Here is a 13,808-nt window from a genome sequence, read left to right on the forward strand (position 1 = left end):
CAAGAGGAGAAGGAGGAAAAGGAAGAAGAAACTGAGGAGAAAGATGAGGAGGTCATGGTAAAAATTCCACCACCTCCACCTCCTCCTGAAGTCAACGAGAAGGGTCCCGCTGAGGAGGGGACGCCGGTGCCCAAACCCTTGCCCAACGGTCACCATTGCCAGCCTATGAACCGCAGTATTTTTCCTCTCTCCGCAGTCTCGCCGGCAGCAGAGAGGATCCGCTTCATCCTCGGGGAGGAGGATGATGGCCCGGCGCCCCCACAACTCTTCACTGAGCTGGATGAGCTCCTGTCGGTGGATGGACAGGAGATGGAGTGGAAGGAGACGGCCAGGTAAGGACCTCAGTGTCAGACTATTGGTTCTCTCTCCCATATGTCCACCTTTTGATTTTACAGCTAGTGATTTTAAACACCTCATCCATTGACTTTCACTCAATCATTCAATAAAATGTTATACAGTTGACAGGGAAATGTCATCTACACTTCTTTTACTTTGAGGATAGAAAAAGCTTTTTAATCTTCAAATGACTGACAGCCATTTCGGAGCCAAATAATATCACTGCACAAACATTTGTAAGCTTCTTCTAACTTTCTGTGTGCATTGAATTTGGAGCAGCATAAAAGGCGAGAACACAGAGATCCACAGGTTTCTCCTGTGTGGCCCACTAGTGGGATAGGATGGGATAGAGATGGGATGATTGTTTATACATCATTAGCGTTGGATGAGTGAAGCTCTCTCAGGGGGAAACTGGATCCCTGGGCTGCTGTTTGAGGCTCCAAATGAGTGGATTTGTTGTCCTAACCTCTGACCAAATGTACTGCAGAAAGACATTACAGTTTGGTTCACTGTTGGTGGAATGAGTTGCAGAGGAACTGTGCTTAAGTACTCCATGTTGAAGTCTGCATTGGACTTTAACTGAGTCACTGTGATGATACACATAGATTGATAAATCTGCAGAAATCTAACCATTGAAAGAAGTGACTACACCTCAGTTTTACTTGACCCTGAACAAATACAAGTCCGTCAAACTGCAAATCAATTTAGAGTGGATTGTGCTGTTTCACACAGTGGATTGGGGAATTATGTATCTGATCTTGTCAGGTCAACAATCTGGGGAAAAAAGCACCTAAAATATAAAAGATACCAAAATGTAATCTACTTGGGATTGTTTTTCAAGGTAACAGTGTATGGTATTCAGCATACAGGGGACTGAAATGTTCTTTGTTCTTAGTGCAATGTGGACAAAAACAACAACAAATATAGCAAAAAGACATAAAGCAGGTACCAAGACAGTTTCTCACCTAAATAGGAAGTTGTGCCGTGGTGATATCTGTCCACAAGTAAACATTGTATTTTAACAGGGACAGATTTATTTGCAGTAAAGACTTCCAGCTGAAGTACCACTAACAGAACTGAACAAGTAAGAAATCTGTAAAAGAGGATCATCAGGTTAAAAAGGTTAAAAGAGAAGTTTCAGAGCCTTCATAGAAGTGTTTTAAATACTTATATGTTGCTTACAAAAGGGGGAATAAATCAATTCTGCATCTTTTATGTCACATTTATTATGCTGCAAATAGCTGCAGAGATTTAGACCCTGTCCAATGTCTCACCAAGTGCACTCAGGGACTCCAAATGAATAAAAGATCTGAGAAGTGCTGGGTAGTACTGGCTGTTCGCCAAGTGCAAGGTTGGCAGCCAAACTGGGCAAATAAAACCCTGCTATAGAATCAACTCAGTACCAGTTCAGTTTCTCATCTCCATGACTGTGAGGGAGGGGGGAGGGGGGCTGATTAAAAGAATACATGATGAAAACAGAAATGATAACTGTGCTTTTATACACCTGTGTGCTAGGTGTCCATTATACCATTGTTCCTCAAATGGGGTTACCAGCACCCCTCGGAGTACTCTGAAATACTGCAGGGGATACTGTACATTATTTTCTATACATTAATTTGATACTCAGTCTTAATAGTCTTAATATTCCTATTTGAAGTTTAATTATCAGCTGTTGTAAATTGTCAGTTGTCGCAAAAAAAGGTAATCATGTTCAAGTTTATGGAAAGAAACGGGGAGAAAGAAGTGAAAAATGTAGCCAAAGCAGAGCCCTAGAAAATATAAGCTCTGTTACTCCCTGTAACTGTCCCTTTCACATCCTTCCAGGTGGATCAAGTTTGAGGAGAAGGTAGAGAAAGGAGGTGAACGCTGGAGTAAACCCCACGTGGCCACGCTGTCCTTACATAGTCTTTTTGAACTGCGCACGTGCATAGAAAAAGGCACCATCATGCTGGACATGGAAGCTTCCTCTCTGCCTCAGGTTGTTGGTAAGTCGCAGGTCACTAACCAATTTAAATCCCTAACAGGATAAATTGCATTACGGGTACACCTAATTTGCATTGGCTTGTGTGTTATTTGTGGAAACTAATGCAACCCAGTTTATGCTCGAATTGTGTTACAGTGCAGGAAGTGCTTATAAATTGTAATATGGAATAAAAAGTCATAGTTTATGTTTTTTGTAGCGTGACGTGAAGTGACTTACTCTCTTAAGCTTTTTTTTTTTGCATTTTTAACAAAACATTTTTGAGAGCTCCACAAACTCCTGGAACCTACATCTCTTCACTTCAGTCATTTCAGTTTCCTGATATGTATGGAAAGATCACAAGATTTCAGACTGTTGCCATTATTCTTTGTTTTTTGGCAATTACATGCATATACAGCATCGGAAATATTCCTGAATGAAGTATTTCTGAACATTAATAAGGTATACAGTGATGAACTTTTTGACTGCGTTCACTATCGTTTCCAGTGAATAAACAAGGCTGCACAGAAGCCATAAAATAACTTAACCTTATTCAACTCATTTTCGTGTCTTACTTATAAAGACAATGAAATATATTGGAGAACAATAATATAATATTATTTATCCAATATGTTGAGATAAAAAATGTTAGTATAGGTAGCACAGGGTAGTTTATTCTTTTAAAGCCCAAGCTTAGATTATTGAAGTTTTCAACAGTTTACTCAGGCTTGGTTTCACCTCCCATCACTTTTAAATGTAAGGGCCGGATACTGACATGTAGGTGACGATCAAGGTAAAACATATGTGATTAAAAAACATAATTGAGTTAAAATTAAATGTCACTTTAATGCCATTTTCTATGGTAAGATCCTTCAGGTATTCCTTACACATCACCTTATAATTTGGTTTAATACAATGACAGTGATAGAGGTCAGCATCGTCCTGCATGTACACAAGCCCTTACGTCAGTTTGATTTCATGTGCTCTGTGATGTGCAGTGTATTCAGAGCTGGTCTGGGGTGTTGCGTGCAGGTTAATGGATTGATGCACATCACACACAGGGGTCAGAGGTTTTCTTCCTTCCTCCTCTTTGCTTTAAGAGTAACAAAAGGCCAGCGCTCTGTAAAGTTCAGCCTTAACTGTACTTTCCTGTGTTCCAGAAAGTGAGGGAAGCAAATTGTAGTTTGTAAATGGTCCCACAAAAACTTTGAGGACAGTGAACCCTCGTTCCTGTTTGCATGAGGGAGAAAGAGGAAGACGCACTGCTCAGAGTGATTAATGTGAAGTAATTGAGTGTGCTGCATGGACTGTACAGGCCGAACGGAGCTGGGCCTCTTGCTTTGGGGCCGGCTGACTTGACGGATGGACCATTAACAGCACTAACCCTCCACAAGAGGAGAAACACCCCGAGGCTGCTATCTGTCAGCTTTCAGGCGTCTGACCTTCTTTTTAATAATAGTCAGGACCTTTTTGATTGAGCTGTTTCATGATGCCACTTTCATGCAGGAGTGCTACAGTCTGGGAGGCACTTACGAGTATCGAGAGATATTACATGCTGATTTGATTATTCTGCCCTGAGTAATGTCTACTTGGCGAAATGCTGCATGATGGGAAAAATAGAACCAAAATGACAACAGGGTGTGAAAGAACAGCAGCACTTCGTTTGACACATTGAATTTTTTTAAATTGAACAACTTTCAGTTTAAAGTTTTTAAACATACAGAAAGTAAATAAAGGTTCTGATTAATTATTAAATTGATATAATGAATATAAATTCAAATACCAAGCATTTACTGATTGTAGCATGTTGACATTGAGGCTTTACTGGCTTTATTGTTTCACAAACAAAGTGACTTTAAAGTTAAAAGTCTTTGGATTCTGTTATGAATGATACTTTTGTTATGACTGAAATCATCTCTCCTCATCCTTTTCCTTCCCTTCTCTCCCCTCTCCCTCTGCATCATCAGAGCTGATCACTGACAACCAGATCGAGATCGGCCAGCTGAAACCAGAGCTGAAGGAGAAAGTGATGTACACGTTGCTACGGAAACATCGTCACCAGACCAAGAAGTCCAACCTGCGCTCTCTGGCTGACATCGGCAAGACGGTCTCCAGTGCAAGTAGGCTGTTTTCCAACCAGGAAAACGGTAATACTGATGCCAGTTTGGTGCAGTCTTTTATTTTTTTTTTAAACAATATAAAGAAAAAGCTTTTTTACTCAGTCAAACATTTAGCTGTACATACCTGACATACCTGGGTCAAATTTAGATTTTTTCAGTTTAGGAGCTGAGTGAACCTTTTTTTTTGAGGGCTGTTGAGGAAAGCCTCTGTGTGTGTGTGTGTAAAAAGAACACACTGCTGCTGCGCTCCTCTTCATGAACCCACTAATGTAGCAGTTAATACTTCTTCTGAATGTATCAGATTCTCCTTAATGGATACAGAAAAACATATGTGAATAGGACACCTGATCAGAAATCTTTTCCCTCACTCTGTATCTTGAAGGTGTTCAGAAAATCCCTTTTTATCAGTGCTCCTTGTTCTAGTGAAACTAAAGCAACTAGATTTCTTTTTTCTTAATTCATCACAAAAATTAACAGCATTTTTCATGTACTCACTGTACCTGACTAACTAAACTCACAGATGTATCTCAGACCTGGTCAGAAATGGGCTTAGTGTATGAACTTATGACAAGGGTGAGAAGTCCAGGGCCACTGGAACTCATAAGACTAACCAGTATCTTGATTTATGCTCATAGAGAGGTTGAGAAATTATCACTAATAGCACTCTCTTTAATGTATGTTCATATAATTCTTGGTTAATTCATTATTAATTCTGTAGACATTTAAAAAAATATGTGTTTATTTACAGTCAGATTTAACACCTCTTTATCACACAGGCCGGGCTGTCACTTTGCTTCACTGAAAGTTATCTCAGACATGTAGTACACACAACACATTTTCCATATGAAATGGATTTAGCGTTAGTCTTTTGCTTTTGCTTTAAACAGAAGCAGCATTGAGATTTAAAATAATTTCAAATATGAGCAAAGTGACAGTCGCAACACATTCTGATGTCTAACTGACTCTAACAACGTGTAATAATACATTGACGTTTCCCTGTGTTAATAGTGTTACTGATGTGTTAAGAGCCATGAGTCTTTGGAAAGTGAAGTTTTTTATTACCTGCTATTAGATGTATAAAACTGGTGTATGGCTCTATCAAAATAAAAGCTCCCTCTAGTCATCGTCTGCTTTGTTGCAGTGTTTAAATGAAAACTTGTCCCAAATAAAGCAAGAGCCTTTTATTGAGATCACAGTACTGAGTTAAAAGGCTTAATCATTAATATTAAGTACACCCTCCAGTTTATTAAAATGCAATGTGATTCCTGTTAAAGTATTCCTGTCCAGTGACTCATGGTCTCCTGATTAAATGACGCCACTCCTCCTACCTTACAGTTTCTCTGCATAACTTGTAAAAATGCAGATCATGTTTGAACATCTTTTAATAAGCACTTCATTTTGTTCTTTAACAAATCTCTTTCTTCCTCTTTCTCAGTGGGCTTTTCTATAAACTCTCCTGTCACCTCTCTTTTCTCCTCTTTCATTGCTTCCCTGGATTGGGCTTTGATAACCTGCTGCTGCTACTAAAAGCTCGCAGTCCTCTTGACAACTCAGTTACCTGCCTGTCGGGTCGCATGTCAATGGAGGACTTGCAATCCCAAAGGAGTTCCAGCATGGACTGGCTTAGTAAGTTCACTGGACCCAGTCTACGTGCAAACTGCAGACCCCTGACCAGTTCATAATCAATGCTCACTTTAGTAGAAAAAAACAGTGTTCATATTTGTGCCTTTGAGTTTTGACAAAACAAATCTTTATGTATTTGTTTATTCTCGGGGACAATGCAAATTAATCAACATCACTGTAAAAGTGCCAGTGTTAGCCAAAAGGCTAATTTTCAACTGCTGTCCCTCGGCCTGATGTAAATGTGATGATTAAAACAACAAATAAAACACAATTAGAACAGGAAAGGCAAAACATGACCAGCTGAACAGCCTAAAAAAGCTTGGGAGAATAAGGCAGCATCATGCAAAGTACGATATATAAGCAACAATAAAAGGCAAGTGCCAAGTAGCTTCTTTATTTGGCCTTTATTAATACTATCTTCTAATCTATTTTTAACCTAAGTTGAATATTACATTTCTTCCCAATGCTTCAGTATGATACCTTTTGGCACATATCCAATCCACGTGACTCAGAGGGGAATTGGTGGCTTTGGTTGTTTACCAAGATTGGAAAAACTTCCCAAAGTCAGAACTGGAAACTGCAGTTTGAACGTAGACACAGCAAACATATAGTGTTAATTGTAACCACATCTGTCAATCAGACTTAATGTATCAGGTAGAGTATAACTCATTTTTTGAGTAGTAGTAGTAGTAGTGGCATAGAATAGTTTTACGTCCCTGTCAGTTTAGTTTTTATTGAAATATTTTCCCCCCAAATCTTACCAGCTTTATTTGGCTAAGACTTAAAATGTTATCTCTTATATATTCCTTTAAATTCAGTGTTTTTTTTGCCCTCTTGTTTTTGTATCTAGAGTATAGAAGTTCTTCAGTTTCATAATTTTTTTACTGGCTGCATCATACTGACAAGCATGTTATTACCCAGAATTCTCAGGGGGCAGATGTATGAACCTGAACTACAGTGGCATCAGAATTTGCTCTCATTGAGCTTTGCGTCTCTGGACACCACCGTCTCTTATCTCTGACAGCTGCAGCACTAAAGTAAGGTCACGTTCTCTGTCAGATCTCTGCCGCTGGAGTTGACGAGCTGAAACCAAAAGTCAGCAAACTGTCAATCAGAGTGTGCCGTCCACCTGCTTCACATGAGGAAAGCACTTAGGGGAAGGCTCTGATGTGAAAGATGGACACTTGGATAATCAGAAATTCTTAACAGTTAAGGTTTTGATATGTTTATTTTAACAGACCTACGATGGCTGCCCAAAAAAGAACATAGGTTTTAGGGAGAAGTAAGTGCTGCGTTTGCCATCCTAGACCATCTTAAACAAGCAAAGAAAAATTTGCACTGTAGGCGTTAAATACTCAGAAACTCTTTGTGGGAATGTTTGAACATACACACTTGAAATTAAATTTCGTAATAAGAGTTGCTATGGTTGTATACCTGCAAGTTACCGACATGTTCCATGTTTTAAGAGAGGTTGTACTTGATGTTAATCTTAGAAAATATTGTGGACGCTTTACATTATTATAGTTTTCAGACTGGAAAAGACAGACGTAGATCCATTTGTTGTCCCTTTTCACAGTGAGGATCTGAGTGAAAGATATTTTCAGCTTGACTATAAATTTAGCTTGAAAAGTGATGGTAAAGTGGTAAGTGTTTGTCCTCTGGTGTGCTCTAGTGCTAATAGAATAAGAATTTATCTTTCGGTTTGCATGAAGATCGCTTGTTGATTCTTTTCGGCGCTGCATGCGGTGCAAACTATCTGGGCCACTGTCTTTTCTTGGGTCTTTGCCATCCCTGTTCTCCATTCAGTTAATAGACCAGGTTCACCTTCATACAAGGAATTAACTGCTCAGGGTTGATGTGTTTGAACAGACAGTCCCACCACAACTCACAAGAACCTGACCTCCAGCAGCCTGAACGACATCTCTGACAAACCGGAAAAAGACCAGGTGAGTCAACCTATTTTTATAGTTTTGGTGTGTTGATATTTCATCTAAAATATTTAGCTTTCTTGTGATCACCAACATGCTCTGCTTTATTCCTGCCCCTGTCTGTGTTCTGCTAATTGTAATTTAACAAGCTCAAGGTTGTTTTTTTAAACTTGTTTCTTGATGATACCTTACATTATATCTTGATGGTTCCCTGTAAACTAGCCCCTTGTCTAATTTTGGCATATTTACATAGTGTATTAGAATGCTCTCTGTATGAGATAAGTATAGTGGAAAATAAGGGTGTAACTAAATGTTTTCACTGCCATAGCCCTCAGTGCTTAAACTATTTTTAAAATAGAAAAATTTAAATTGAATTATGACCTTAAAATGAAAATCCAGTAGTCCTCGTCTAGTTGTCATAGACATAAAATTAGGCCTGATTCAGCCACTACATGGGGCATTATTCTGAAACTTGTTTTGGTAAATTCAGGAGAATTATGAAATTTCCAACATGTCAGGAATGTGTTCCAGGCTGAAAATGAAAACAAAAGAACTGTCAATCACTAATTTACAAGCCTATTTAAAATTACACTTGTCTCAAGCAAATGTATGTCAACTACAGTTGGACCACAGTGAAAGATTGACAGGCTGCAATTGCAAAGCTAGCACAGTTAGCCTGATGTGGCTGGAGAAACCAGTCAGAGCAGACTTTGGCAGCTGGTTCAGGGCAGAGATTACATCGTACGCTGTTCCATCAACTGTCGTCATCACCCGGCCTGCTGCAGCTGCTCTCAGCCCACCACAGCCAAGTCTGTCAAACTATATTCAACTTGCATATCTCAGCTGAGCAGTTTGTTGAGAGACTGTAGACTGTTTACTTTAATGGTCAGTGTGGAGATTATGTTGCTCCAGCTAAGAATGTTTGGTACGATGGATAACGGAAAAGAAAAAGAACGTTTAAGAGAGAAAAAAAGGATCATTGATAAAGTTACAATAGAAAGTACTCTCCAAAAACAAACTACTCCCCCAGTCCACTTTCAGTTGGATACACGGCGTCTCAGATTATCTGTCACACCCTGAGATGTTGTATTATTTTCTTCACTGTGTTTATCATCAAGTTTCAATCATTTGAAAGACATTTAACTTTGACCTCTGGTGTTTGTACAACTCACACTCATCTTATCCGTCCTGTTTATACAGTAGGTGAGGATGTCTCAGCATCGACTGCCTGCCTCGTTTAATGACAAGTGAAACAGATTAAATCCATCTTTTTTTTAGCTCCTGCTGTATTTCTCATTCCAGAGTGTCAAATAGTTGATGTTGAAGCACTTTTGTTGGATAACAAATATGTTCAGCTGTGCTTGTGAATAGACTTATTCATCATTTAATTCCTAAACTCTCGTTTCATTTGAAGGTTCTGAGTGGATTTGTGACTGCTGGAAATTGGATTAGCGGCAAAGCAAATTATATTTTTGGATCACGTTTTTCTGCAGAAATCTGCACTTGAAGTTGAAATTTCTGCACGTGACCATAAAAGAGTCTGTTTCACTTTGTTGATATTCAGACAGGTTACTGTATGGTAATCTAACTGTTCCACAATGAGAATCAATGAAGCTTATAGTATGACATAGTTTATAGTATGACATAGTTTACAGCAGCCATTTAATAATTTAGTCTCATCCCAGACTGGGCCTTTGGGAGAAGAGAATTAGGTCAGACCGACCCAGTAAGTCTTCCTGTGGGACAGATCGAGTAAAGAGGCAACTGGACAGGAAGCAAATCTCCTAAACTAACGCTCTTTCACACCCACTCAGCCTATAAATACCTTTAATAAGTTCCCTCCGTGGGCCAACATGCAGTGATCATTACCAGACTGGCCATATGTCTGGAGTAGTACAAATACAATTTACATTTTACAACATTACAGCCATCGTTGAGATTTCTGCCACCGTCCCCTAATTATTGAAGTTAATAACATTTTATTTTTTTGTGCTAAAAGCTTTTAAAATGTACTTTAAAACATTCAACAGCAACATATTTCCAGAAATGGTGTCTAATAATCAACAGAACAAACTACAACAGCTTTGTAGTGGAACTACCTTTTACCTGCAAGCTCTCTTTTGATGTGATAACATGTTTGGAAGGTTACTAAATCTTAGATGTACTCGCACGTCTTTAAGCTGCTATGAGGAACTTTTATTTTGTGTTGATTTTGGCGCCCTCTGTGGACAAAGCGGTAGGTCTTATATTCCTCCTGCTTTGTTTTAACTTTCAAACGTATAACTTGCTTTGAATCTTTGTCATGGACGATGTTAATAGAGGCTCTTCCAGTTTACATGCAGTAACTCGCTTTGTCTATCAGAGACCCGGTGGCAGCTTTAACAGGCATTAAAAATAACTGAAGAGAAATAATCCATCTTCTCGCTGATGGTCTGCTTTTCTTTTGTATGTCATTTTTTTTTTTTTTTAAGATGTTTTTTTTGGCTTTTCGCCTTTATTAGATAGGACAGCTGAGGAGAGACAGGGAATGTGGGGAGTGGAGAGTGGGGGCTGACATGCACCAAATGGATCGGCAGATCGGGAGTCGAACATGCGATCAGTGCGACGAGGACTGTAGCCTCTGTATGTCATATTAAGGCACTTCTTTTATTTTCAGTTAGAATAAAACTGGCTAAAAACTGGAGCAAGGACTACCACAATTTGTTTTACTATCTTACAAATTTTTACTTTACACCTCAGTTGTGCAATGTCAAAACCAATACACGTAGAATAGATGTCATGTCTAAGAGAACTGATTTTGGGCCTCATGCTAGCTCAGAATCAAACTGGACAGGAAGTTTGTAAGGTGGTGTTTAGTTTATGAGGGCAGTTTGGTGCGGATTAGCAGTGAGCCGACTCTGGACAGGGTGTGCAGTTTTAACAAAGGTTTAACCTCACCACTTAATCATTTACAGACAAACCGAATGCCAACCTGGCTAAACAGCCTCTGATCGGATCTGTATGGATCTCAGTAGCTGAAGGTCAACAGTTTATAGGATTTCAGTCTGCAAAGGTAGATGGCACAGATCCTGCCAGTGCATGATCTGGGTATGGCGGGCATGTTGACAAGTGATCCACAGACAGCTTGTCTCCATTTTCTTTATTTCATTTCCTTCACTTACTCTTTGGGACCAACTGGTGGACCCAAACAAATAGGTCAATTCTCTTTTTTAACTATTAAAGTCTTTAGCTGAATTTATTCCAGATTTATCTCAAACTGATGAACTGCTTTGAGATTATTTTATTATATAATTTAAAGTTGTAATCTAGACCAGGGGTTCCTTACCTTTCTAACTACACGGACCAGACAGTAGCAATAGTATTTTTGACGGACTGGGGGGGTTCGACACGCATTCGCATAAATCACAGTCACACGCACGGAAATACAGACAGGTCGTATCTGTATTTATTCAATGAGGAGACTGCATCTAAGTTTTTTTTAATACGGGACGAGATGACGAGAGGGACAGCGAGATCCATATGATCCATAGTGTGATATGTCTTCACACACTGTGACTGAGATGAGCCGGAGGTGATCCACGTGGAGTTTATCAGAGTTATCATGCCGCGCGGGGAGCAGACAGCCGTTAGGAGAGGAGCAGATATGACGCAGACCTGTGTCTGTTTTGATGCTCATACCTGAATCAATAACGCTGCGATCCGTCCGTATTTCTGCGCACAGTTAAAGTATAAACTTCGTCTCCACAGGCTGTCATATGCCCATATGCTGTGTAGTTCATATATTTCAATGATAAACACAGAGCTTTAGAGGGGCATCAGGCTTCTTGATCAAAGTTTCATGGGATGCGAAGCCAGGGTTGCCAGGTCCGCGGTTTTTCCAGCTGAATTGGGCGACTTTTGAAGTGTCTTTAGAGGCGCGAGCCCCTGTGCTGTTGCACACTTTATACAGCCCATTCGACGGTTCTGACTCCGCGTATGTTTGGAATGTCACGAATTTCCAGCCTGGTGCTGAACAACCTACGGGTTGGGAACCCCTGATCTTGACAATCTCAGTTTCGTTCTCTTTGGCACCACCTATGGCGATAAATGGTAATTGTGAGAGCACGCTTCCCAGATATCTAGACAGTGTTGCATGTGTGACGTCCATGGTTGGCTCCGGTTGTAACTCTTGATTTTCCAGGCTGACGGTCGCTTTCCTTTTCAGACTGTTTGCTTCCTCTGAGCGTCAAGTTTGTTTCTTTTTCTTTGGATTTTCACTTATTTTTGAAGTTGTATCTGTAGTCATCCATCTTTTCTTTGTTTGTTCAGCCATAGTAGATTACTGTTTACTCGCAACACTTGCAGAGAGCGGAAAAGCAGCCACTTAGCTCCGCCTACCCTCACTGGCAGACCAACCCCTGCTGGCTGATGGAAATGGCTTTCATCAGTGGGCCATAAGCTCAATCACCATTGTGTTACCTCAGTCGGCGATAGATAGTGACTTAACAGACATTTATTTACATGAAAATCTTTGAGATTATCACTTGAAATCTTACACAGAATCTGTTGTTTTCTCGACACCTCAATCTGACTGGCGAAAATGTAAGCGTGTCTATGATCTTCTCATATTTACATCCTGATTTGAAAGCCACATCAAACATCATTAGATCAAAGTACTCTTTACACAATCCTCACAACACAGAAGAAACATAACCAAACAAAACAACATAAATATCTATTGCCCGGCCCGCAAGAGCCATCGCCAGAGGCTTTGTGTGTTTGTGTTGCCTGTTGGTCTGTCCGTCTGTTCCATTTTTGTTTATACAAAACCTCAGGAGGCTTTGTAGGGGAAATCTTGAAATTTGGCACCAGTGTCGGCTTCGACTCAAAGATTAACTAATTACATTTTGATGGTCAAAAGTCACTGTGACCTCATGTAAGTCCCATTATTGTGACAGTGATTTGTGTTGGATTTTAACTCGAGTTTGCGCAGACAAATACTGTAGTTGGGGAAGATTTTAAATGTTTTTTAATATTTCATTTATAAATTCATAACAGCAAACAGTTGATAGTTGCTGGTTTGAAGTTTATGTGTGTGTCTAAATTGACCGGAGGTTAAAACTGTGTTGTAATATGTTTCAAAAACTGAACTGAAAATTCAACTTGTGTTTTGTGGTGTCAAACATACTTTTTTGTGTCTGAACACAGAGGTCCTGTGTGTTCCCATCTGTGTCCAAGTCAATGTTTCCTGCATGTTCTCTGCGGGTTTAAAGTTAATATATTACACATTAGCTTTCCATGACAATATTATCGAGATGTTTATGATCTAGTCTCTTTGACATTTTATTTATTTATGATCTCAATTTGCTTATAAAAATGGCACTTATTTATCATAGGTAGCATCTTATGAAGCATCTGACATTGGGATTTAGGGGATTGTTCATTAGGTCAGGTTTAGTGGTCTTTGTTGCTCATTTTGGCAATTAAATTAATCATGCACAGCTGCCTCCTCAGTGTGATTCTTCAGTTTTTTAACCACTTTATTTAGAAAATGCATGCATCACAAACAGCGTGCATATTAACTTCTTTATTTAGCTAGATCTCCTTACATGGCACTGTAATTTAATAATACATTTGCTCACCCTTGTGCACACAGAGAAGTCATAGTATAACAATATTTTCTGGAGGTGTGATGAACTCACTAGAGGCAGTTTCTCAGTCTGTCCATGAAGATAAACGTAAGAGGGACACAGTTACAAGACTTTATTGTGCTTTAGCAGCTCAGCAGGAACCTGAACTCCATCTTCATGCATCTCACCGTCGCCATGACAGAAAGAAATACAGCCTAATTTAGCTGCCACA

General features: G+C 39.5%; 1 protein-coding gene across 3 annotated transcripts in view; it reads left to right on the top strand.

Moving 5' to 3' along the window:
- The window catches only part of slc4a4a (solute carrier family 4 member 4a), a 58,665-nt gene that overhangs the window by 21,199 nt on the left and 23,658 nt on the right, over positions 1–13,808 (top strand). For 2 of the 3 annotated variants that reach the window (XM_069682843.1, XM_069682841.1), the window contains exons 5-8: positions 197–332; positions 2,161–2,321; positions 4,264–4,443; positions 7,909–7,985. In XM_069682843.1, coding sequence (XP_069538944.1) covers positions 197–332; positions 2,161–2,321; positions 4,264–4,443; positions 7,909–7,985 — 554 coding nt within the window. The remainder of the gene's footprint in view (positions 1–196; positions 333–2,160; positions 2,322–4,263; positions 4,444–7,908; positions 7,986–13,808) is intronic. The other variant, XM_069682842.1, reaches the window with a different exon arrangement.

Source organism: Semicossyphus pulcher, unplaced genomic scaffold (assembly GCF_022749685.1).
Source record: "Semicossyphus pulcher isolate SPU_LCO1_2020_fin unplaced genomic scaffold, fSemPul1.0.p SCAF_6, whole genome shotgun sequence".
In the NCBI taxonomy this organism is placed as follows: domain Eukaryota; kingdom Metazoa; phylum Chordata; class Actinopteri; order Labriformes; family Labridae; genus Semicossyphus; species Semicossyphus pulcher.